This window comes from Alosa pseudoharengus, unplaced genomic scaffold (genome assembly GCF_046254945.1).
Source record: "Alosa pseudoharengus isolate Yale_2024_CS ecotype anadromous, Long Island Sound unplaced genomic scaffold, YU_APseudo_1.1 YU_APseudo_1.1_scf_3, whole genome shotgun sequence".
In the NCBI taxonomy this organism is placed as follows: domain Eukaryota; kingdom Metazoa; phylum Chordata; class Actinopteri; order Clupeiformes; family Clupeidae; genus Alosa; species Alosa pseudoharengus.
Genome location: NW_027468718.1, coordinates 2,695,272 through 2,722,677, shown reverse-complemented (window position 1 = coordinate 2,722,677; position 27,406 = coordinate 2,695,272). Strand labels below are relative to the sequence as shown.

At 41.9% G+C, this 27,406-nt stretch overlaps 1 protein-coding gene across 1 annotated transcript; it reads right to left on the bottom strand.

Annotated features, from left to right (window-relative positions):
- Nucleotides 1-8,938: 8,938 nt before the first annotated feature.
- LOC143099533 (uncharacterized) lies at nucleotides 8,939-14,581 on the bottom strand. Its single transcript, XM_076262490.1, has 6 exons — nucleotides 14,417-14,581; nucleotides 13,980-14,079; nucleotides 12,431-13,290; nucleotides 12,138-12,346; nucleotides 11,699-11,858; nucleotides 8,939-10,983 (listed from the first exon to the last, which is right to left on the bottom strand). The coding sequence occupies exons 1-6, from the start codon at nucleotides 14,493-14,495 to the stop codon at nucleotides 10,832-10,834; spliced, it is 1,560 nt and encodes a 519-aa protein (XP_076118605.1). The 5' UTR covers nucleotides 14,496-14,581; the 3' UTR covers nucleotides 8,939-10,831.
- Nucleotides 14,582-27,406: the final 12,825 nt, after the last annotated feature.

The following is a 27,406-nucleotide window of genomic DNA, read 5'->3' as shown; positions in this document are numbered from 1 at the left end:
ACCCGGCTATGAACTGAGACTTGATGAGTCATATTCCATAACACTGACTTACATTACAACTGACACAAGAATGCTATTGTAGAAATGAATCAAATATTACTAATATAACATTGGCCGGCGAATTTTACACAAGTTGCACAGACTGTAGCCTATTATCGGGCAGTTGCTACTTGTAGCTTAGCTAGTAATAAGTGTGTTGGTGGTAGCTTCACTATTTCCTGAATAAAGTAACTTTTCAATAGCTTAACTTCTTTATATGAAGTAGCTTGGCCAAACAAGCTACACTTTTGTCATGTGAAATTAGCACAATTTAAAGTAGCTTCCTATGTAGTGAACTAGCCTACTGCTGTGTTTGTGTTACTAAGCTTGCTACATTTGACTGGGGAGGTAGTTTTGTGTAGTGTTTTTCATGGCAGAGTAACTGATAGTTTCGCTCACTACAATTCAAAAGTAGCTTGCCCAACACTGTATTATTCACATGTAATTCACCCTAACAAAAATAAGATGCATCTCAAATCCCTTTTTATTCATTTATTTATTTTATATCTCCCCAGAACAACTGCCTTGCTCAAGGACTACCACAAATGAGCTGAACGGTCTCCTCACACCCCTGGAACTGAGGAAGTTGCAGCTCTACATTGCAGTACTGCAGGGCATCTGCTACAATGTGACTGAATATTTGATTTATGAGCTCCACCTTCATCACCTTTTTGGTATGGCAACTGCTCTGCCCATGACCGGAAAGCACTGCAGAGTGTGTGAAAACTGCCCAACGCATCACCGGTTCCTCACTCCCCTCCATCGAGGCCATCCAGGGCAAGCGATGCTTGCGTAAGGCGCGCAGCATCATCAAAGACTGTTCTCACCCCAACCACAGACTGTTCACCCCACTCTCCTCAGGGAGGCTTTACAGGTCTCTCCGCACCTGCACCAGCAGGTTTAGAGGAAGCTTCTTTCCTGCGATTGTCACCCTACTAAACTCTAGCTCTGCATCCCGGTGACATCCAACGAACTTAAGCCCCCATCACCCCCCGCCCCCGCCTGATGCCTCCTTGTCTGTGCTTGTTGAGGTGTCCACGACCATGGTGACTCAAGGCTGTATATACTTATACTCAGGGCATGAAATTGGCACCCGCCCACACGCCAAATGCGGGTAACTTTTGGGATTGGCGGGTGAAACTGTCAATGTACCTGCCACGTTGGCGGGTAGCCAATAGGACAACACAACACTGAGCAAGGAGATGCACTGTCCAGATTGCCGTTTGTAGGCTCGGAGAAAGCGAGATCAAACCCATTTGCAGGGGTGGGTAGTAGCCTAACGCGTTACATTTTTTTTTCGATGAAAGGCAAACGACTTTCCTTTTTCAAAACGGTAGCCTACTTCTACTCTTACTCAAGTACATTTTTGAGCCAATAATCTACTCTTTTACTCCGCTACATTTCAATTGCCTTACATTACGAGTACAAGTTTATTATTGGAGAAAGTATCTCGAAGAGGGAAAAGCGCACCTCTCCCAGGAGAAAAGAAACAGGGCTTTAGCCCACGATTATAAAAGTAATGCCTGGCCTAGCTAACAGCTCAGTTAACACAATGACGTAGCCTACAGTTGCTGCATCTTCTGGCGAGGCTGCCAGAGTAGCAACGAGACTAGAGGTAGGCTATGACATGACACGGAAACTTTCACGTATATTTCTGGCCAGCATCGTTCAACAATCACATTGGACAAGGAAAGTAGGCCTACAACGTAATTTACAAGCAAATCAAATGCACTGGAAATCGAGCATACAAGTTAGAAAAAGCCTAGCATTCATTTATGTTGCAGGACATGACATGAGACGGTCGGCTGAGAAAACAGATAGCCTGCTCTGTCGCTCTGCCCGAGTGGATATGCCTAGGCTATTATAGCCTAAATATAGGTCTACCCATAATATAGCCATTGTTTTTAGGTTACATTGTCTGTATGGTGGAGTTATAACCAGACTTCTAGCAATGCAAAGCAGAAGAATCAGCTGCAATGTATTGGAAGACTGCTTTTCAATCCATAGCCACGTAATGCTTATTCTGGCTATGACAAAGTATATTAAATAAAATGTAGGCCTATTTGAATTGGGCTTTTAAAATATGTTTGACTATATGATTAGCCTACAGAGGAGGAGAAAAGCAAATAGGCATAAAGGATACTTTTGTATCCCTTTAAAGGTCCAGCAAAAATATAAAAATGTAGGCCTACAAAAAAGTAACTTGTTAGACCTACTTGAGTAATTTATTAACAAAGTACTTTTTTACTTTTACTTGAGTACTGTAATGTGTATTCTGTACAAGTTCAAGAACCATTCTTATGCATTTTCTGAGTCGTTCACCTTTATTTTGGGCACAAAATAATTTTGGCTGGTAAAAAACCACTGTGGCAGGTGGATTTCAAAATTCACCTGCCACAGTGGCTGGTGGCCAAAAAAGTTAACTTCAGGCCCTGCTTATACTATATACTATACGACCATGGCAGCCTTGACAGGGACAACAAGGAGACGGACATCCCCCACCCCACCCCCTCACAACTGGACTACCCTATCCCATCCATGCCTATCCCATTTATTTACAAACTTATCCATAGCCATGTTCTACTGCTCTTCATCCTGCACATACACTTATTCTTAATACTATTATAATGTTACTGTTTCTGCACTACAATGGTACTGTTACCACACTGCACATAGCTGAACATACTGTACATATCTGTTTATATGGTTTATACTAAATATCCATATTTATTCAGTTTGTCTGTAATATATTCACTGCATAATACACTGCATATATCTAATATTTTTCTTACTACTACTATAATGGTACTGCCACTACATTGCACATATCTGTACATGTTGTTTATATTACATGGCCATCTTTATTCTGCTCTTCTAAGGTTACTGCTAATACACTGCACATACTTATATTTAATTTATACTACTCTAAACCACCTTCTGAAAACAACTGTATACTGTCTACACTGCACTATATCTTTTGTCTTTCTATGCACCAACTACTTTGTATATCACATCACACTTTTCTGCTTTTTTGCACTTCTAGTTAGACACAAACTGCATTTTGTTGTCTCTGTACTTGGACTCTGCACAATGACAATAAAGTTGAATCTAATCTAATCTAATCACCTGCATTTGCCACTCTGTCTCCCATTTTCCCACTGTCTGGATGACTCGGTCTTTTATGGAGTTTACCCAGTTTCATTATGTACTGCCACCTGCTGTCTGTAGCACTTTTGTTCAGTCTAAGTGTATCGAAGCAATTTTAGCAAGGTAGACTGGGAACATACAAAATTACATGCACCAGTTGTGCATGTACTGTCACCAGCATGACAGTAACCTCTGTCTCACTGAGCCTGTGAAGACACTCCCAGATTCTTTACTGATTGCATTGAACAGGGCTGATCTCAGCCGTTTTTAAAATGTTTCTTAATATCTCTTTATTTGATCTCTTCATTGGGGCTGGAACCTGTGAACTGTGAATAACACATGCTGGCCTTTTTGTCTTGTATTAATGAACTGTTACACTTACTTATGCCAAAAACCAATGTCTGTTTTTTAACGATCTGAAACAAACCTACAAACTTGCTTTTGTTTATGGAACTTTTCTAACAGATATTGAACCCAGTTACACCATTTCCTTTACTTATTCCAAACCAATGTCTGTTTATCAAACTTTATTTTTGATGGCACTGAACTTGAATATGAAAACACTTGAAAATGTGTATGGAATTACAACTACATTTAACTCATTACAACTTGTATCAAACCAGTTTTTGTCTATGCTGTCAAACATTATGGATTATGTTCCCAGTTTTGATCTGGGATGTCATCACTTTATATGATATACAGTATCAGAATATTCTATTACTGTTAAGCCACTATGAATATTAAAATACACACAACCATGTTTCCTGTATCAGCTCTTCTACTCTGAGTCAATTTACTCAGGTTTGTCACTCAACCACGTAGCCTACTTGGAATATACCCCTCAGGTGTCTGAATGGCTGATCTCACACTCGATCAGTAGGAAAAATGTGGGCAGGGGAAGTGGTTGAGCACTGCTCTTCCATGCCCACATCCACAGCTGAAGTGCCCTAGAGCAAGACACCTAACCCCCTCACTGCTCCCCGAGCGCTGCTGTAGCAGGTAGCTCACTGCTCGGGGTTAGTGTGTGCTTCACCGTGTGTTCACTGTGTGCTGTGTGTGTCACTGTGTGTTCACTGCGTGCTGTGTGTGTTTCACTAATTAGTGTGTTTCACTAATTCACAGATTTGGATAAATGCAGAGACCAAATTTCCCTCACGGGATCAAAAGAGTGTATATATACTTATACAGAAAGGTTCCATAAATATTTAAATGAGATCAGCCATTCAGACACCTGAGGGGTAGGCTATTCCAAGTAGGCTACGTGGTTACGGGTGCAGAGAGACCTGTAACGCCTCGCTGAGGGGAGTGGGGTGAACAGTCTGTGGTTGGGGTGAGAACAGTCTTTGATGATGCTGCGCGCCTTACGCAAGCATCGCTTGCCCTGGATGGCCTCGATGGAGGGGAGTGAGGAACCGGTGATGCGTTGGGCAGTTTTCACACCCTCTGCAGTGCTTTCCGGTCATGGGCAGAGCAGTTGCCATACCAAAAAGGTGATGAAGGTGGAGCTCATAAATCAAATATTCAGTCACATTGTAGCAGATGCCCTGCAGTACTGCAATGTAGAGCTGCAACTTCCTCAGTTCCAGGGGTGTGAGGAGAACGTTCAGCTCATTTGTGGTAGTCCTTGAGCAAGGCAGTTGTTCTGGGGAGATATAAAATAAATAAATGAATAAAAAGGGATTTAAGATGCATCTTATTTTTGTTAGGGTGAATTACATGTGAATAATACAGTGTTGGGCAAGCTACTTTTGAATTGTAGTGAGCGAAACTATCAGTTACTCTGCCATGAAAAACACTACACAAAACTACCTCCCCAGTCAAATGTAGCAAGCTTAGTAACACAAACACAGCAGTAGGCTAGTTCACTACATAGGAAGCTACTTTAAATTGTGCTAATTTCACATGACAAAAGTGTAGCTTGTTTGGCCAAGCTACTTCATATAAAGAAGTTAAGCTATTGAAAAGTTACTTTATTCAGGAAATAGTGAAGCTACCACCAACACACTTATTACTAGCTAAGCTACAAGTAGCAACTGCCCGATAATAGGCTACAGTCTGTGCAACTTGTGTAAAATTCGCCGGCCAATGTTATATTAGTAATATTTGATTCATTTCTACAATAGCATTCTTGTGTCAGTTGTAATGTAAGTCAGTGTTATGGAATATGACTCATCAAGTCTCAGTTCATAGCCGGGTGAACACCTGAACACCGAGCAAGTAGCCTAGCTAGCTGGCTACGATTTACATACAATAACAAAGATCCTTGCTCCTTTTCAACTCTCTGGTAATATTGCATTCACAAAATACAACCAATAGTACGATAATGTTAAATCTTACTTGTGAAAAGTAATCCCCCGAGCCCTGTTTGCGATGGTCCGCCGATTTGAGCAGGAATATGCTGCACATTGCTCTGGCATCTTGTTTCTTCTGCTGCAACTATAGCGGCTGCATTTCCTGTTTCCAGCAGCCAATGCTGTGTCTACTCTGGCACAAAGGCTCTGGCATTGCAGCAAATCACCCAGACGTCATTTTTTTACCTCTGACGTCAGACGCAAAGTTTTTACGCGTGGCACACGTAAAAATTTGACGTCTGACGCTCAGACGTCTATTTTTTACTCCTGAAGAAGTAAAAAATCTACACGTGGAGGCGTTATTTTGACAGACGTTTTGTCTTGAACGGCTTTCCATAATTTTGACAGACGTTTTGTATTGAACGGCTTTCCATAGTCCGCGGCGTCATTGCAGGTGGTCCGTGATATGCATTCCAGTCTACGTAATTTCACAATTACAGTTTTTTTCAATCGCTAACAAGCGCTTAACCATACTTCAGATACTTTTTCTAAACTCTTAACACAGATTCACACCTACAAAACACAATTGGCCAAATGGATAATTTTCTTCTCAAAAACACATTTTGTTAAATATATACTAACACATCTTACTCTGCACACACTAACCCAGACAGCACACATACATCTGCCCGATGTCGGTTTCAGATCAGCATGGAATCCTCCCATATAATAAAGTCGCAGGGGTATCGGCCTGAAGTCGCTTCCATGTATGTTGACTTTTGATCGTTCCTACTATCCAAAGCAGATCCCGCTATCTGTTTTTTTTTACCCCAGCTTCCATGTATGTTGGCTTTTGATCGTTCCTACTACCAAAAGCAGATCCCGCTATCTGTTTTTTTTACCCCATCTTCCATGAATGTTGGCTTTTGATCGTTCCTACTACCCAACGCTAGCCTGGCAATTTGCCATCCCCTTGGTAAGCTTCGCTTCTACAAGGGTCTGGGATCTCGGCTATTGACGAACGTTTGCAAGCTGGATACGTGGACTCTGTAGAAGTTTGAAACGATTGGATCTGATTTCACCCAATCGCTAAAGTTTGGCCGTGACGTATGTTATGCGCCAGCTCGATCGTGAAGTAAGCTACACTACAACACTCAGAAATTGCCCACAACAATTATCATTCCCCACCAAAGCGAACAAGATGGATGTAAATGACCATGCCAGCTTTGCGATACAAATGTAAGAGTTAGTGGAAGAATAGCAAATAACTATTCAACAGTAAGGTTGAAGATAACATATTGTAACGCCAATGAGAAGTTAGGAGACGGGGAGGCTGATATATCGTTCCAAAACTCCGGTAGTTTATTTCCTATAGATGTACAGGCTAGTGCACGGGCAACAGGAGGTGTCCACTACAAAACAACAAAATGATCGCTGATAAATCACGGTCTCAATCACTCGTCATTCACACTCATCGGCCAACAACACAACGCAACACAACTCAGTCGCACGTAATCCACTTCTACTCTGACTAAACTTAGACGTCTTAGAACCCCCTATTCTATTCCCTCCCCTTAGCAATCGCTAACCTATCCATACACCTAAATATTCCCTCCCGGACACCTCCCCCCAATCAAAACACATCAGAACTCATTGACACATTCCATGACACAGGAGGGAGAGGGAGACACAAACACTCGCGCACACACACACGCAGGGAACACAGAAAGCCCAACACTGGGGCAAATAGCCTCGGCGATACAATATCATCACAATTGTCAAAGCTAGATGTGATCATTGAAAACACGCCGCTTCATTCATACCGGGTCTGCCGCACATGCTGTAATTTAATATCGAGGCTACTGCGCGATACAAATCAAACGTTTCCCAAATCCCATAGGGAGTAGGGCCACGACATCTTTGCCCGAAATAAAATGTGTTAAACACTCTTTTTGTTCGGAGTTCAGTTCCTGAATATTTGGAAGCGTAGCCAGCACGGACTGAATTGCTTCATTAACTTATGCCATTGCCAAACTCCTCGAGGACTACAATTCAAACACAGCGCAGAATCTCGACGTCGTCTCTCACAACTCCCGCCTCCTGCTCGCTGATTGGCGCGGAGTCGAATCTACCGCTGCGAACGCGGCCAATGGCCGGAATCCCAGACGGAGTGGTGGAGGGAGATGAAAATCGAGCGGAAGTACGTAGGAAGGCAATTAAGCCAGGCTAACCCAACGCAGATCCCGCTCTATCAGTTCTTTTTTTTGCGTGTGTAGCAGGCAGCCAGGCACGTCAGATCAGCCTCCTGGAGCAGCGATTTTCAGGTTGGTAAATTCACTCATGTAAATTGTCAGAAAATAGGCATTGTGTCAATTGTATGACTGTTTATTTGCCTGCTAGGCTAAGCCATAACTTGGTGTACATTACTTGTACAGCTGTTTTGAGGTAATTACAACTTCGTTGTGAACTAATTCACGTTAGCTAGTTGAGCTAACACTGGAAAATATGTTAAACCTAGCTAGCGGCTATGGCGAAATGTAAACACTACAGCATCCATGATTACCGATACAAGGACAGCAATATGCTTGGGTGTAAGAATAGCAAGTTACTTTAAGTATTTGACCGTGAGACTTAACCCAGGAAAGGCTGTCGTTTTTGTATGGAGAGGAGTGGGAGCTAGGCTATTAGTTAACGTTACTGTCTTGGCTGAGCTAACCTGCTGGTCGTGTCATCATAACGCCTTTGCACAGAGGAAATGCACAGATATATGCATCAGCCGAAGTTCCCAAAGCAAATGTAGGCTACGTTTCAGTCCCAACTTTCTCTAGTCACTTCCAGAGTTCGTGTTTTGGCCGGAGTTAGCGCGCTAGCCAAGTAACGGCATTAGCTCGCCTCTGCTTGATTGAAATATCAGCTGAGGTAATGCTAATGGGTTTGAAATCTATTTCTCAGAGCTCGGTAGTGCTACCCAGATAGCAAAATTGTTCCGGGCCTTTTATGGCCCAAACACTGTTTTTAGTTTTGGCAATCATACCGCCAGGAATGCAGGGCCAAAACCGGCCCAAACAATTTTGCCAAAAGCATGCCAGAAAAATGCCAACGCTTTACCAGAAGAGAGCCAGAAGACCCTAAATTGGCCCATATTCATGCCATAACTATGCCATAACATCGCCATTGAAAAGCCAGATGTCTCCCGAGCACAGGCCACAACTCTGCCAGATTATATTAAGACAACTAATTTGGCCCATATTCAATATCTGCGCCCAACAGCAACCATGCAATTCAAAGAGAATCAAACCAGGAAACCATAACTGCTGAAAATTAGTGTTTATTTTCAATAAACATAAACATATGACCTAAATAGGTAAACATTTACAATAATTATTTTAAATATAAGAAAATAAAATTATTTATTTAAAAAACATTTATGATACAAAAACATTTATGATACAAAGCTTGGTTTTAGAAATCACACTTAGTTGTGTAAACCATGAAAGACAGCAAACTTATAAACGGTAATGTATGTTAAACTGTGGCCAGAAACAGGCCAGAGTGGAATGTGTATGTGTGGCTGACTTTATGTGTTGGTGTGTGGCTGACTTTATGTGTTGGTGTGTGGCTGACTTTATGTGTTGGTGGGTGGCTGAGTTTATGTGTTGGTGGGTGGCTGAGTTTATGTGTTGGTGGGTGCCTGACTGTGTTGGTGTGTGGCTGACTTTATGTGTTGGTGTGTGGCTGACTTTATGTGTTGGTGTGTGGCTGACTTTATGTGTTGGTGTGCCTGACTATGTGTTGGTGTGGTGTGTGGCTGACTTTGTGTTGGTGTGTGCCTGACTATGTGTTGGTGTGTGGCTGACTATGTGTTAGTGTGTGCCTGACTATGTGTTGGTGTGTGGCTGACTTTATGTGTTGGTGTGTGGCTGACTTTATGTGTTGGTGTGTGGTGTGTGGCTGACTTTATGTGTTGGTGTGCCTGACTATGTGTTGGTGTGGTGTGTGGCTGACTTTATGTGTTGGTATGTGGTGTGTGGCTGACTTTGTGTTGGTGTGTGCCTGACTATGTGTTGGTGTGGCTGACTATGTGTTAGTGTGTGCCTGACTATGTGTTGGTGTGTGGCTGACTTTATGTGTTGGTGTGTGGCTGACTTTATGTGTTGGTGTGTGGTGTGTGTCTGACTTTATGTGTTGGTGTGTGCCTGACTATGTGTTGGTGTGGTGTGTGGCTGACTTTATGTGTTGGTATGTGGTGTGTGGCTGACTTTATGTGTTGGTGTGTGGCTGACTTTATGTGTTGGTGGGTGGCTGACTTTATGTGTTGGTGGGTGGTGTGTGGCTGACTTTGTGTTGGTGTGTGGCTGACTATGTGTTGGTGGGTGGCTGACTTTATGTGTTGGTGTGTGCCTGACTATGTGTTGGTGTGTGGCTGACTTTATGTGTTGGTGGGTGGCTGACTTTATGTGTTGGTGGGTGGTGTGTGCCTGACTTGATGTGTTGGCGTGTGCCCAACTTTATGTGTTGGTGTGTGGCTGACTATGTCTTGGTGGGTGCCTGACTATGTGTTGGTGTGCGGCTGACTTTATGTGTTGGTGTGGTGTGTGGCTGACTTTATGTGTTGGTGTGTGCCTGACTATGTGTTGGTGTGTGGCTGACTATGTGTTGGTGTGTGGTGTGTGTCTGACTTGATGTGTTGGCGTGTGCCTAACTTTATGTGTTGGTGTGTGGCTGACTATGTGTTAGTGGGTGCCTGACTATGTGTTGGAGGGTGGCTGACTATGGAGGACACTGACTTTGTGTGTTGGTGTGTGGCTGACTTTATGTGTTGGTGTCTGGTGTGTGGCTGACTTTATGTGTTGGTGGGTGGCTGACTGTGTTGGTGTGTGCCTGACTGTGTTGGTGTGTGCCTGACTGTGTTGGTGTGTGGCTGACTGTGTTGGTGGGTGGCTGACTGTATGTGTTGGTGGGTGGCTGACTTTATGTGTTGGTGTGTGGCTGACTCTATGTGTTGGTGTGTGCCTGACTATGTGTTGGTGTGTGGTGTGTGGCTGACTTTATGTGTTTGTGTGGTGTGTGGCTGACTTTGTGTTGGTGTGTGGCTGACTTGATGTGTTTGTGTCTGCCTGACTATGTGCTGGTGTGTGGCTGACTTTGTGTTGGTGGGTGCCTGACTATGTGTTGGTGTGTGCCTGACTTGATGTGTTGGCGTGTGCACAACTTTATGTGTTGGCGTGTGGCTGACTATGTGTTGGTGGGTGCCTGACTGTGTTGGTGTGTGGCTGACTTTATGTGTTGGTGTGTGGTGTGTGGCTGACTATGTGTTGGTGGGTGCCTGACTATGTGTTGTGGAGGGTGGCTGACTATGTGTTGGAGGGTGGCTGACTATGGAGGACTAGGCTTCTCCTCCTTCTACCCCCCTCTCGATCGCCAGACAAATAAAACCAACGCCTCAACCATTGCTCCACCTCCTGGTCCGTGGATTCTCTGCATCCAGGATTTCTCCGAATGGCTTCTAGAAACATAAATAATTAAAGATATCAGGGCAGGTTTCAGAGTTGAAATATAAGACTTTTTAAAGACAATCAATGCCATTTAAACTTAAATTTCATGTAGGCCTTTAAGTTAAGTCCCATTCTTCTGTTGACTTTGTGTGACAGACTTAAGGGAAAGGGACAGCATAATTATACATTATTATATTTATTATTATTAATATTATTACAGTTTCCAGTGTTTCTCACAGAACTGAGTTCTATTTGTGGTGGTAGGTTTGCAGAATTGACTTGAATTCAACAGTTTTTAACAAATAAGCGTAGCGTGGTTATGATGCTAACCAGATTTAAACACAATTTAGTACAACCTGGAAAATCATTGTGTGGTGGTCAATGTTGATATTGTGGTGGGCCGCCACAAATAAGTCAGTGTATGGGAAACACTGGTTTCTTTACCACTGTGGCGTTAAACAGGCACAGACCTTACAAAAGAGATGTATACATAGCCTGACAAGCCAGACTATATCATAATGTGTAGTCTGACCACAAATGATAACTAACAAATGATGACTAACACCCCTTTCACACGTACATGGTTATTTTGAAAAACAAACAAAATTTATCTGCGTTTATGCCCTTTGTTGACATACAAACAAAGACTACAAAGTTGGCAAATTAACCTAAAAATGTTTCCTGGTACGTCTAATGTACCTGTAATGTAATGTACGTCTAATCTACCTGTAACAACATTCCTGACTTCTAGGCCCTGGAATGACGTTTTGCCATGGAGGCCTGTCCAATTCATTTTGCAGGCCAAGTCATTCTGAATAAGCATCTTCATGACCCTCCATACAGTGTCCTTGAGAGTCACGCCCCCGGCAAGGCCTAGTATCAGCACCTGGAAAAATAAAAAATAAAAGTTTTGAAAATATGAATGTTCATTGCGGAGCCGGGGCAGTTCATTCACAACATGGGTGGTTTGTTCTTTTAACCCTCTAGAAGCCAAATAGTTAATAGTGGGTCAATTTATATTTTCTTAATGTAGAAAATCTTGATCTAACAGACATTTAAGATGAAAATCCAGTGTGAACCCTGCATGTATTCACACAAAAATGCTAAGACAAAAACAGTACAGAAAAGATCTGGTCCAAATACTAATGATAAAAGTAATTATTACCAAGTCCTTTCTCTTCTCTGGCTTGGTCTTAATGTCGCGGTCCAGCGCCAAAAGAGCCTCAGCATCCCTCAAGGGCAGGAAACTTCTGTCCATGTGGTGTCCATGTGGTGTAGGTGTAGAAGAGAGATCCTGAACAATCCGCAGCAGATTTCTCTGCATATCACACATCACCTCCTGCTTGGCAATGATCTCTCGGAGTAATGCTGCAACTAGAACATTTTAAAAACTGTTCAGTCCTTGCTAGCTATAACATAGAATTGTAATGTAAATGGGAATAGAGCATAAGGTCTCACCAGAGGGCAGGTCCATCTCAGAAGCAGCATGAGAGGCAAGATGGAATGGCTCAGGAGTTCCATGGTGGCGAGACGATTGAGGGGCAAGATGGTAGGATGGCTCAGGAGTTCCAAAGGCGCGAGATGGCTGCAGAGAGGCAAGATGGTAGGATGGCTCAGGAGTTCCATGGTGGCGAGACGATTGAGAGGCAAGATGGTAGGATGGTTCAGGAGTTCCATGCTGGCGAGACGATTGAGGGGCAAGATGGTAGGATGGCTCAGGAGTTCCAAAGGCGCGAGATGGCTGCAGAGAGGCAAGATGGTAGGATGGCTCAGGAGTTCCATGGTGGCGAGACGATTGAGAGGCAAGATGGTAGGATGGTTCAGGAGTTCCATGCTGGCGAGACGATTGAGGGGCAAGATGGTAGGATGGCTCAGGAGTTCCATGGTGGCGAGACGATTGAGAGGCAAGATGGTCGGATGGCTCAGGAGTTCCATGGTGGCGAGACGATTGAGGGGCAAGATGGTAGGATGGCTCAGGAGTTCCAAGGTGGCAAGACGATTGAGGAGCAAGATGGTAGGATGGCTCAGGAGTTCCATGGTGGCGAGACGATTGAGAGGCAAGATGGTAGGATGGCTCAGGAGTTCCATGCTGGCGAGACGATTGAGAGGCATGATTGTATGATGGCTCAGGAGGTCCAAGGGCGTGAAACGGCTGCAGAGAGGCAAGTTGACTAGGCGGAGATATTTCTGATGAGGAAATGGCCTCACGCAACACTGACGGCAGAGGTGGAATGGAAGGCGCCTTAGGGAGGACTGGCTTGCGCTTCACAGGCTCCTCGTTAGACTCCTCCTGACTCGAGAGGAAGCGCTGGTTTGGTCTTTCAGAGAAATATAACAAAATATTTAGAACCCTGCAGCCATGTAAGTTTACACTGCCTACTATGAAGAGACCCATCTATAAATGAAACTCTATAAAACTGAAGTTAAAGTAAAACCTCAGTTGCTACTTCAAGTGCTACTTCTTACAGAAATTTGGCAACTTAAATGCTTAAATCTTTTTACATGCCTTAGTTTAGAGACAAACATAATGAAGACCAGGTGTGTCAAACATAAGGCCCAGGGGCCAGATCGGGCCCGCCAGCAGGTTCTTGCGTAGGAAGGGAAAATTAGAAAAAAAGAATAATCCCATCCAATTGTCTTCAACAATGTGTAATAAGCAATATTTCTATGATTTGATAAATTGCATTATTAAAAAGCACTATAACCATCTTAAGGAAGGAAGAGGCTGAGAAAACTGACATGGAAGTAGGGTATTTCAAGAGAAAAAGAGCAGTATATGATAGCAGTACATGATTTGTACTTGCTTGTAAGTGAGTATAGTAGAAGAGTATATCAAACAACAATCTGATACCCATGCAGAAAAATGACAATGACGGCCCCTACAAGGTCTCATTCCAACAAATCCAGCCCACTGCCCAATAAGAGTTTGACACACCTGATGTAGACAAACTGAGCAAAATCTGAGGGCAACAATCATTATCCTGGATTCAGCAGATGTGTGACATACCTGGTTTTTCTTTTTTCTGGCCTCCCCTCCTCTGCTTCTGACTGGAGGTCTGTGTCATCTTCTGCCCGGCGAAGTTTCAACCTTGCCTCACTAAAGCTATCTGTCAAGAATGGAAACCAAGTGAAAAACAAAGCTTTACCCAAACCGGTTTTAGTGTTGTGAGATTAGATCATGATTGTTATATATTAAATCATTCGGTTCTTGTAATGTCTGCATCCCAGTGTCAACTTTACATTACAAAAAAACAAATAATACACTTAATGGCACCAGTCATAAACATAAAAGTGTCATTAATGTTGTGCGTCATGCTAATAGGGCTCACTCTTATGTAGACACCTTCAAATAAAGTGTTACTGTTACATTTAAATTTTAAGAAATACATAAAAAAGGTGGCTTGATTTAGTTCCCATGAACAATGGATTAGAGTGAACACTCACTTGCTTTGTAAAGAACCCTGATGTCATAACTTGTCCAGGTCTCCTTAGGCATCTCACAGTTCTTGATGGCCTTCAACATGGCATCGAGTTTGTAGTTAGGCCATTTACAAGTCTCTGCTTCCACCCACACACCTGGCACCACCTCCACTTCATTCGTCTTAACGAAGCTCACTATGTAATACACTGAGGGTTGGGGGGGGGGGGATTGAAGTTATTTTAGATGTAAAAGGGGAAAGACAACGAAACTGCCCTGTTCCCCAAATGGCATCCTGAAATATTTTAATACGTCATTCAGCCTTGTACATTTTAAATCTGAAGACAAATTTGACACTACAAAAACTCCTACTTCATGAGAATCAACTGGGTAATGAAAGAATGTCTCCATCTTTGCAAATTCACGGTAGATGATGTACTCCTGGTCTTTATAGACAATTATATTTTCCACCAAAGCAACAATCTGATTGATTCTAACACAGTTGTCTCCTTCTGTAATTCTGACGCGCACATCATTCACTACCAGTTCTCTGAATTGTAGAACATCCCCTTCAAACAAGTCTGGTACAGGCCCATTTCTATGCTCTATATTTACTTGCATTTTTGGCCACTTAACCTCAACGCTAGGTTTTTGGTTGTGAACTTCAGACACTCTACGGATCACCTGAGTAAGAGGGCTGTGTGGTTTCCTGATCATTTTTTTTAATGTACACAGGTAATTTTCGAATGGAAACCCAGAGATCACATCTAAATGACCATGAATCTTTACATCATCACTAAGATGAATCAACCCATGTATATTGTAGACAACAAACTCAGGACCATACAATTTACTAAAGTGCTCCACAAATGACACAAGTAACCTTTTCGCAAAACCATTCAGAGCTGAACAAAGGCAGGGATTGGCTAAAATCGAGATGGCAACAGACAGCAGCATGAAGTTGTTATACATTTCCTCAGGTAACACACCCCTAAGAACAAGAGGACCGGTGTACAGAAGGAACTGCCTGAGTTCAGTTGCCTTCCACCTTAGTCTTTCTGCCAGACTCCTTGGCTTCCTAGCAAATTCAACTGGGACGAATGCTTTCAAACTTACCAGCTTTTCAGAGATCTCCTGCATGTCACGACCTGAACGACGACACCGAAGAGGACCAGAACTGCCAAACCACAAATCTAAGAGCCTCCTCATTACTCCCAAACAAACCAAATGCATATAATCGTGAGGAAACTGACTGACCATACCGATACCTGCTTCAAGTAGAGGGGAAACTGCTATGTGATGTTCCTCATCTGTGCCCCTCGCAAATGACTCATCAGTCCTATCAGCAGGACTTACCTCTGGGAATGTCATGCGGTGACGAGCATAAACACCTGGCTGTAAACACTTATCACATCCTGCATAACCTGAATGGCCTTTCACCTGTTTGATAAAGGCTCTAGCAGGAGCATCACAAATGACCGAACTTACCTTCAGGAACATGGTTTTTGAGCCTATGACAAATCCCTCTTTCAGCATTGTCAATTCTTGAACAAGGGCTCCAAGATACTCCTGCAATGAAGTGGGTTTAGTCTCACCACAGAACAAAGCAATTAACAGTGGCCTGCTGGAAACATAGTCTTTGTGACGCAACATGCCTAACACTGGCCAGAACTGAGTCAACGAACTCTTAAACAGCGGCAATCCATCGAAATTAAGCTGCAACATAAAGACGTTTCTATCTGGAAATTTGGACGACAAATGCTCAAAGGTTTTGCGAAACATGTTCAAAATACCAAAATAGAAAAACACCCCACCAGCCAACCTTTCTAGAGTGTACTTGGTTGCCGTTTTTAAAAGGGTTCTCCCATCCTTTGGAAGAAAGGGGTGATGCACTCTAAGGATGCACAGAAGAGCAGACAATGCCACTAATGACACACCATACTCAACAGCCCAGTCAGACAGAGCAGTGGACAAATCTAATGAAGGAGAAACCTCATCATCCTCCTCATCATCTTCGGAGACCTCATCATTTTCAGAGACCTCATCCTCGCTCACCATCTCATCACTCACCATCTCAGTGTCCACAACTTCACCAAAGTCACTACTAACCATCCCACTGTGCTCTACAACACCTGTGCAAAGACTTCTTTGTACCTCTAAAATTCTGTCGTTTGTCCTTTTTATGGCTCTCTTGCGCATGTTACTCCACTGGGACCGCTCCATTGTGAACTAGGGGAAACCAAACACATCAGACATTTGTTAACGCTACTGATTTATTTAGAGAAAAAAGAGAAGAGAAAGGTCTTTGTATGTCTTGAACAGTGTATGTCCCAAGCAGTCTAGGCTGTACTGTAGGGTAAACCTTAAATAGTCACATAAAAAACAACTCCACTGCTCATTTGATTTATTTGTATTGAAATTTGAAATCAAATCTTTCAAATGTCAATAAACATACGCTGTTCGAGGCATACAATGTTACACTAACCAAATAAAACAGCTCCGTTCAAAAATACTTAGAGAAGGTAATGAAACATATTTCATGTTGAAGCCTGCAGCTTATTGATAATTTCATAGATTGTAAAAATCTGTCAGGCTCAATTGTGGAATAAGATAGCAACCATGAAATGAAGAACATGGAAAAAGACATTTTTTGTTGGTGAGGCTAAATACAGTCATATTAATATAGCCTAAAAGTATTCACCCCTTGCAGACACGTGACTTAAGTCACGTGACGGCTCCATGCTGGACAGCAAAAAGATAGGAGACGGACGGCAAATTACATTGTCATAATGATTATGATGAACTGAACACCATTACTATCATATTTGTAGTTCAATGTATTGCTGTTTGGGGTCTGACAGTCAAAGAAAGATGCCAGTGGTGTTAGATGAAATGGGTAATGATCGCAAATGTAAAGTTATTAAAACTGGTGGTAACAGCAGGGGGAGATAACGTTAGGTCGTAACCTTAGGCTACTGTAATTAACATTATAGTAAATGAACACCCATAAGTATTTCTGGACTAAAATATTGCAAAGCGATTTGGTTACTTTATTTGTCTTGCTTTTATCAGTTGTAACATAGTCACAACGTTAAGGATGTCATATCAGAACATGAAATAATAACTTAGCTGCCACACTTAGAACAGAGAAGGTTTAAAGCGGAGCATCAAGGATCTTTGCTTAGAAGCTAGCTATTCTAGCTAACGTTTATCGTAGCTCATAGTGCTAGGGCTAATGTAACTCGTCAGTTTGTACGTTGCCCAGCGAATAAACTTACTTCTTACATGTCTAAAGTTAAAGAATTGAAAGAAATAGGAAATTAAAAAAAACCTTGAACGGTATTATCTGTTTACATTCAGATCTTGCCATAGACTTTGCCTAAATGCTTGTAGTCTGCCGTCCTGTTCAGTCTATGGTTGCCATAGTAACCGCTGCTGTGCTTCTTACACTGACGAGATAACCATGCAATTGTGGTTGAAATGGTTATGGTTATGGTTATGGATTTAGCAGACGCCTTTGTCCAAAGCGACATATAAATACAAAACAACATAATAATATTTAAAAATGAACAGGGAACAGATTAAAATCTAGGTCAAATATAGTAAGGAGAATAGTTGTAGTACACAATAATATCAATTCAATCAATAGCCTAATAAAAAAGCAATGTAAAAAAGGGGAAAGGCAATAATAAAACAATAATGTCAATTCAATCAATAATATAAAAACAATAACATGCTAAGACTACATTAAGGAGAATATCAAGAATAAACAATAATGTCAAATTAATTAACAGCCCAATTAAAATAAAACAACATTATATAAACCATAACACATAAGCGCTTAAACAACTAAGTATATGTTGAATAGGAATGTCTTTAGACCCCTCTTAAACGACCCAAAACTACCACAGGAACGGAGACCACTGGGCAGTTCATTCCACCAACATGGAACCACTGAAGAAAAGAGTCTGGAATTAGACCCAGTTTTTATGATAAGATAAAGATCAATATAAGATCAATAAAATAAAACAACAGCAGTGATTGGCTGCAAAAATAAATAATGTCACGCATCTTGCACCTCTCAAAACTGGGCTATCAGGTAACCTAGAGAAAAATTTGAAATTTGAAAATTATGAAATATGACTAAGGCATTAAAATGCTGCTTGTTTGTCAGGATACTTTTTCACTGATTTATTTTAAAAAATATGAGCTATGAGTGTGAATGTTATATAATCCATCCCCTAATTCTGTTTTACTGGTTTATTTGACAAATAATCTATATAGATTTGCTCTATAAAGACCTTATGTCTGTTTGGGATTGTTTTGAGAGCCTATTGATGTATCTCAGAATAAAGGAATGTCCACAACATTAGTGATGGTTTTTTTGTGTGTGTGAATGTATTTTACTTAACTCATTGAATGTAGCTGGATACTCATGAACGCATGTCTCTAATAGCCACAATAGGAGTAATTTTAGCAACACCGTATTTTGTGTGGCCCATAACGACCCAGTGGATCATGAAAATGTGCCAAAATTCACATTCCTTGCTTGTTGTTGGTACATTAATCCCATTCAGATTTCCACTTATCTGAGATGTAAGAGTTCAGTATAGGTTTAAGGTCTGGGGCAGGGATTTGACATTCTGTGACTTCTTTATTGAGGGTTTGCTTAGAGGCACTGTCCGCTTTCTCATTTCCCCTCAGACCAACATGGCCTGGGACCCAGCAAAAAACTACACTCAAGTTCTGGTTCTTTAGACGTTCTAGTTGATCAAGCTCAGCTTTGGTTGTACTTTTTGCGTGACATTAAAGCTGTAATTACATACATAGTTATTCTACTGATCTTTATACTATTCATCCTGCACATAGACTTATTCTTACTACTCTTATAATGTTGTTTCTGCACTACAATGACACTGTTTCCACACTGTACATAGCTGTATGTTATGTACATCTGTTTTATTATATTCTGTTAATACACTGCATATATCTATATTATTATTTATACTATTATAATGTTACTGCTACATCTACATACATTATTCTACTTATTGTATGAGATAACTGCTAATACACTGCACATATTTATATTTAATTCATATCACTCTAAACCACCTTCTCACCTCACTCCCGAAACACAAAGAAAACAAACCAAAATATATCTATGCAAGAACATGGGATGTCGTTGTATTCCAAACAATAAGCCAACAGTCGTGGAAGGGCATTACTACGGTTAAATCTCACTATAATCTCCTAGCTGTGCGATATGTCCCATTACAACCCATTGATTTGATTCGTGTTCTTGCCGTCCACTAGGTTATTTTGCTGTGGCGCGAACAAAACGTGACGTCACATGCAAGGGCTGCAGGCTCACATTGCTTTGACTGTGCTAGAAGGCTACATCAATTATCAAACAACGCGAACTTCACCTGATCTCACGAAGGCAGTAATTTTTAAAAAGCCCAAAACTAAATAGAAAACATGTGAAACTCAAATTTAAAATTAGACTGGCGCATCCCTCATGTACACTAGTAGGCAGAATGCAGCAAGTACCCCTGGCTGCAGCTTGCAGATCGGGGCTGGGCTCAATGTGAGGCGGAGCTGCAGCTAGGGGCTTCTCGAATGCAGCGGGAAAATGTCTGCCTCTTGCATTCTTTAGGTGCCATCTTGACCACGCCATGCGGTGTTAATAGACACGAAGTAGTGGCTTTTATACGGATTTCTTCAAACAACCATTGAATACTCTAAAAATGTGCATATGCTATTTTAATACCAATAAACTGCCTATCCATACATCATATGCAATTTTCTCATCAAATTTTAGTCATCTAAAACTGATATGACCGTCTGCCTGGTGCTCATGAGGGCAAGTTAGGATACGAAAAAAAATCTAAAGTTACTTAGCAAAGACGTTTACACAGCCTAACGTTACGCAAAAACAAACAAAAAAATGCAACATAGAACGAGAGTTAAAACCATACAGAATACAGCTTACCTTACTTTTAGTTGGCTCTTGGTAGTCACAGGTGAAATCTCTGTCAGGAAATGTACAGGAACATTTGGTTTTGGTGAACATGCTAAACCTAGCAGCTAGCTAAAGTAAGTGCTACGGTCAGGTACAACTATTCAAAAAAGGGAGTTTAATGCTTCTCATATCATATAATGCCAGTTTACACGGAACTTACCACCTACAATATACAACAGAAAATATAATTAGGTAACTGGCTATTTGCACGATAGTTAATGGAATTACTAAAAATAAAGCATGGTTAAGCTTAAGCAACACACTTTACCTCAGCGATCGGTGACAGGTACTGAGGGTGAGAACATGGGTGAGAAGAATAGTCCGACTTTGTTTTAAAATGGCGGCAGTAAGGTCAAAGGGTAAATCACAAATTGTTTAATAAGTTCGTTTTTTTCCATACTTAAATATCACGTATCAGTGTTTATTACATTTATTATTATATTTATTATGTCAAGTTAATTATTGTCCGAGTCTACCTTTACATACATTTAAAATACGATTTCAGTAAAATGTATTTACCGGTATTATTAAATGAAATTGTGTAACTTTCGTGTAATTTCGTAAAGTTATGACAAAGACAATCTTGTCCATTAGAGACTATATTTTCTGATAAAACCATAGGATAAAACTGGAGAGGAAATACTTGTCTAAGACATTTCACAATCACTCCCACAACAGCAACTGAAAAATACGTTGAATCTGGCATGTTTCCTATTTGCCAGAAGAGAGCCATAAAATAATGCCCCTCCCTCCACCACCTCCAGCTGCCGCCACCACCTATTCCGGAACTCTTCAGGGTTGCCATCCATTTGCCGACATCGTACACAAACCAAACAAATGCCAGAAGAATCCAGAAAAGGCCCGGAAGATTTTGCTATCTGGGTAGTGGCTCTCTGCATCTATGAAAATTCATTAACAGCAATCGGTAAGGGTAGACTTTAAAGATGAAAGTTTTGCGGTGAATTAATTGTTGTTTTTGTCTCTTGCAGGAGAAGAACATGATTTTTGGGGGAACATTTCTAACAGCATTTTTTCATCATTCAGACTTTTTTAAACATTCAATAAAATGAATTGAAAATATTTCTGGCATCTTTCGTGTGTCAGATCTAATCATTTATAGCCTAGTGTAAAATGTGCAATCTCAAGTTCCGACCTAAATAAATAAAGGTCGTATAACCCGGGGGTGGGCATAGCTTTGATGAGTCGTTAAAACATTGGCTCATTGTCGTTTTCGATGATTTGCCGACATCCCGGCGATGTCTTGCCAATGAGAAAACGATGAGTCGTGGAAACATTGGCTCATTTTCGTTTTCGATGATTTGCCGACATCCCGGCGATGTCTTGCCAATGAGCAAACGATGAGTCGTGGAAACATTGGCTCATTTTCGTTTTTGATGATTTGCCGACATCAGTAAGATTTATGTGTGCCGTCTGGGAACTTTACCAAAACACTGGAAATCAGACACAAAATGAAATTATTCTGTCATAAAATAACACTTGTTTTTACTTCACAAGGTACATGCAGTCAATCAAAGTACACCAGGTTTCAAAATACTGGCTATTGTTGACATTACAGAAACTGCATAGACTTTTATGTTTCAGTTTTACAGGTATTTACATGCAAAACATGCAATCCACCGTTTTTACACTGAATTTCTTGGTTGGGAACTATGTCCACATGTAATGTTCACATTCAAAAGCATTCCAGTGAAAAGCAAATCAGTTTTTTTTCCCTTTACTGTTTACTACAGGAGGTACAGTAGAAATACTGTTTTACAGTACGATAGAACAGAAAGTTTTACAGTATTGCTTACAGTGAACAAAATAAACTGTAATAACTTATTTCCATCATTAATTTTTCCAAACCATTTCCAGAATTTTTGAACTTGAAAATATCTAAAATACTATAGAGGAGATGAGATTCAAACTCACACAGGATAGGCTAGCTTTGCACATGATCTATCCTGTGCTTTGCTACATATGTTTTGCGTCCCCAACGTCACATACACACAAAAGGTAGGCTACAGTCTCTGTGCGAAACAGACCAGCATCTCGCACGGAGTTTACGTTATTGAGGTTTCGTTGAAAAGAAGCTTAGTTTGGTGAAATTTGGAGTGGAGTGGAGCTGTTAACTGTTTATAACTAAGGTGAAGTTAGTCAGCACCAGCAAGGAACGCTATGTCAGGACAGATGGACAGATGGGCAGGCTTCTGCTGCATGCTCCAGACAAAGCTAGGCCTACAACTTCGGAGGAAACATAGTGAAAAACGAGAAAGAAAATACAGTGAAGATTATGTTAAATATGGATTTAAAGTAACGATTGACAAAACTGGAGAGGATGTAGCCTACCACTGTTTCGTATGTTCAACGGTGCTTTCGACGAGGCCATGAATTAAACCGCCGAAACTTACTCGCGTCATGAGACACAGATTGCAGTTTCTTGCAACAGATTTTGTGTGATGTCAAAGGACAGCTGCTCATGAGAAAGAGTGCTGCTGTTAGATGTCATGCACTCTTTGCAACTATACCTCTGTTGGAGTGGTTTTCCACACTGGCATATCTAAAGCAAAGGGCAAGGCTGGAACATAGACTGTATAAAATAGGGCACAGGAACCAGAGAATAATATGACCGCTATGCACCACTATATCACCACGACTGTGTGGAGTACCCCCCCCCCCCCACACACACACACACACACACACACACAGTGGGCAAAGTGCACGGTGGGCTTTGTCAGAATGGTGGTCCCTGGCACAGAACCAGTTGAAAACCCCTGTATTACATCCCTGCTGAAAAAACCAGCTAGAAACCAGCTTATGCTGGTAGCTGGTTTTAGCTGGTTTTAGCTGGTCTTTGCTGGTTTTCTTCCAGCTCTTGCTGGTCTTTGCTGGTGTAGCTGGTTGGGCCACCAGCTGGATATGCTGGCGTGACCATCTGAGGAAGCTGGTCATGCTGGTTTGACCAGCCTGTCTTGTGGGATACAGCTGGTGCAAGATGGTCATGCTGGTGACCAGCCTGCCAAGCTTGACATTGTTGGTGTAAGATGGTCATGCTGGTTTGACCAACATAAGCTGGCACGACCAGTTAAACCAGCAGTGTTGACCAGCAACACCAGCTAAAATGACCAGCTTGAGGTGGTACGACAAGCAAAACCAGCTGAATTACCATCGTTAGGTGGGTAAACCAGCTGAAGGTATGTTTTCGCAAGAGATTTGCTGGTCTAGCTGGTCAACCATCATAGGGTGGTCAAACAAGCTGGTCAACCAGCAAACCACCTTTAGCTGGTCAGGCTGTTTTTTTCAGTAGGGATTATTACATTACGTTGTAAGCTGTACTGTTGCACTGTTGGTCTTACTCATTTGCACTATCACCATGACCACTATCACCATTGCACTACCACCGTGTCACTCATTCACACAGAGCACATTACCATACCTTACTATGTACAGGAAATCACAGGATCAGTCCCTGCCTCAGTCATTGCCATTGCAAGCGCCTCTGATTGATTAATCACCACTATGTGCATGGATACTGTTTTTAGAATTGATTTAGATTAAGTGTTAGTATAATTTGTATTTTTGTAAATTGTATTTTAGTATATTTTTATATATTGTATTAAGTGTCAGTTAGTATAATTTGTATTTTAGTATATTTAGCATATTCTTTATCTTGTACTGTCCTTATTATATTGCTTAGTTGTGTTTTTATATTATATACTTAAATTACTCTTTCTGCTGTTAGAGAATGTGTTTGTGTTGTATGTATGCTGCTGAGACCTTGAATTTCCCCTGGGGATCAATAAAGTATCTATCTATCTATCTATCTATCTATCTTTTAAATGTCAAGGCCCTCGGAAGTCTACCAATGAAGTATGGAGATACTTTGAGCCTCGTAAATGGTGTAAAACAGTATTTTATTTGCATGGCTAGGCCAATGCCCGAGGCACCCCTATCGAAAAACTGTTGGTAGCATTGGCTAACTAGCGCCAGATTTCTGAGTGCAGGGGACAAGCCGAAATGAGCTATGAGACATACGTTCACACTCGTATCATGTTTCAACACACTTTGGTCAAAATCACACCGGAATTCTCCTTTAAGTAAGTATAAGTATAAAAAATGTTGGGTTAAAAATAACCCAAATATAACCCAGCCGCTGGTTAACTATTGGACCAACACCACATTGAGTTATCCTAACCCAATGGTCTGGGTACATTATTAAACCCAGCAGGTTGGGTATGATTCTAACCCAAAACGCTGGGTTATATCAACACAACGTTAGTTAAATTGGCACAAAAGACTGGGTAAAGGTAACCAATGTGCTGGGTTATAACTATATAAATGTTCAGTAAAATTTACACAGTATATTGGGTATAGATTCAACCCAAACCACTGGGTTATATCAACAGAACTGCTAGTTAAAATGACCAGTTGTCGGGTTTTCCAAACCCAGTATTTGGGTTGCATTGAGAGAAAATGGGCAACAAATAGCCATGCAATGAAATAAAACAGGTCGACATAATTATTTATTTGACAGTTTACTTTATTTTTGAATGGATAACCTACTATAAAAGCAGCATCAGCATGTGATAAGTTACTTCCATGAAGACAGCTAGATTCCACGGTCCATTTGGGGGTCAGCCCTGTCAATCAAAGAAAGAAAAAGAGTGAATTAATCACTGCTATTGACAGAACTTTATATCAAGACTTTCACGTAAGGCAGCAGGCCGAGACAACATCCCAGGTCGTGCGCTGAAGGACTGCGCTGAGGAGCTTAAGGATGTCTTCACAGACATCTTTAACACTTCCCTGAAGCAAGCCATCGTCCCATCATGTTTCAAAGCTGCCACCATCATACCTGTGCCGAAGAAAACTGCTAGCCTGGCTAGCGCCACCACTTCTCAATGAGACGTGGTCTGGGAAAAAAATGCCCAGATCCGTTTATTGGGTGCCACGGATGTCTATCAAATGCGTCTGTGCATAGCTCATCATTGTCTTGCTTTCCCCCTTGTTCTGTGATTGGTCCCCTATCTCAGACGAAAATTTGCTCCATGGTCTCCAGGCTGCCTTAGCAGCGTGAATCAAATCGCGCGCAAGGCAGCATGGGAACACCCAGGCTAGAAAACTGCTCCATCCTGCTTCAATGACTACCGCCCCGTGGCACTGACACCCATCATCATGAAGTGCTTTGAGCGGCTTGTCATGTCACACATCAAATCCATTCTCCCCCCCACCCTGGACCCCTTCCAGTTTGCATACCGAGCCAAACGGTCCACAGAGGATGCAATCTGCTCTGCCCTCCACCCAGCCCTCACCCACCTGGAAAAAAAGACTCATATGTGAGATTGCTGTTTATAGACTTCAGTTCTGCATTCAACACCATAATACCACATCAACTCATCTGCAAACTTGACAAACTGGGACTCAGTACCTACCTCTGCAACTGGCTACTGGACTTCCTCTGTCAGAGGCCTCAAGTAGTACGTGTTGGCAACAATATCTCAAGCAGCATCACACTGAGCACGGGGGCCCCCCAAGGCTGCGTGCTCAGTCCGCTGCTCTTCACCCTGCTGACGCATGACTGCACTGCAACCTACAGCAACAACCACATAGTGAAATTTGCTGACGACACAACTCTGGTGGATCTCATCACCAAGGGCGATGAGACTCAATACAGGATGGAGGTCGACCATCTGACCACGTGGTGCAGGGACAACAACCTCCTGCTGAACGTCAGCAAGACCAAGGAGATTGTTGTTGACTTCCGGAGAGGTCACACCCAAGACCTGCCACTGACCATTGACGGTGCTGTGGTGGAGAGAGTGAGCAGCACCAAATTCCTGGGAGTGCACATCAGTGAAGACCTCTCCTGGACCACCAACACTGCATCACTGGCGAAGAAAGCTCAGCGCCGCCTGTACTCAGGCGAGCAAGTGCTCCACCAGCCATCATGACCACATTCTACCGAGGCACCATTGAGAGCATCCTCTCCAGCTGTATCGCTGTGTGGGGCGGAAGCTGCACTGAATACAACAGGAAAGCCCTGCAGCGCATAGTGAACACAGCTGGAAGGATTATTGGTGCTTCACTCCCCTCCCTGAAGGACATTTACACCTCCCACCTCACCCGCAAGGCGACCACAATTGTGAGTGATGCAAGTCACCCCGCTCACAATTTGTTTGATCAACTGCCCTCTGGGAAGAGGTACAGAAGCCTGCGCTCCCGCACCACCAGACTCACCAACAGCTTCATACACCAGGCTGTTAGGATGCTGAACTCACCAAACATTATCAGTGAATGATGTTGACAAACATTAAAAATCAGAGAGAAAAATATTAGCGCAACACACTCGGAAACAATGACCACCTCATGGAGTTGTTTAACAGCAGACTCACAAACGTTAACGTTAGTGGCAGTGACAGTTCTACCATTAGCAAGCTAGCTCATGTTAACACATTCAGTTAGTTAAATCCAAGTTGTCTGTAACGTTAATGTTACCACCCAGTAAGTTACATGGCTATAATATGAAGCTACCCTGAATTAATTAATATGTTGTTTGGCATGATGATTACCGTACGTGTGAAGAGACTACTTCGACTGTATACATTAGCTGACACACATGTTGCACTACCACGAAACATTTAATTAACGTTAGCATAACAACCGTCTGCTAACATTAACCTAGCCAGCTGTTGGTATGCTAATTTTAGTTAGTTGTAAAAGTTTGTTTTTGTTTCTGTTCAGCAGTTCATACCCAGTGAACAAAGAACTTGTTGTTTTTAAGAGTCTGTCCTTGTGTAGATTTAACATTAACTGGCTTGAATTAACGAAATTGGCAGGCAGAATATCCATTCATATCACGAAGGGTATCTCTGGGTGGACTTTTAAAATCCGCCTGAATAATAATAATAAAAAAAAGTTAAAAGCAGACACATACCTTACGAAATCGTCTGATTTCCACTGCATGATGACAGCTGCAGGACTGCATGGACAG

Coding starts and splice junctions, on each gene's coding strand:
- LOC143099533 (XM_076262490.1), bottom strand. CDS start 14,495: ATGTTGAAGGCCATCAAGAACTGTGAGATGCCTAAGGAGACCTGGACA. Junction 14,080..14,416: donor CAGGGTTCTTTACAAAGCAA/GTGAGTGTTCAC, acceptor CATTCTTGACAG/ATAGCTTTAGTGAGGCAAGG. Junction 11,859..12,137: donor CAGAGAAGAGAAAGGACTTG/GTAATAATTACT, acceptor TTATTTTTCCAG/GTGCTGATACTAGGCCTTGC.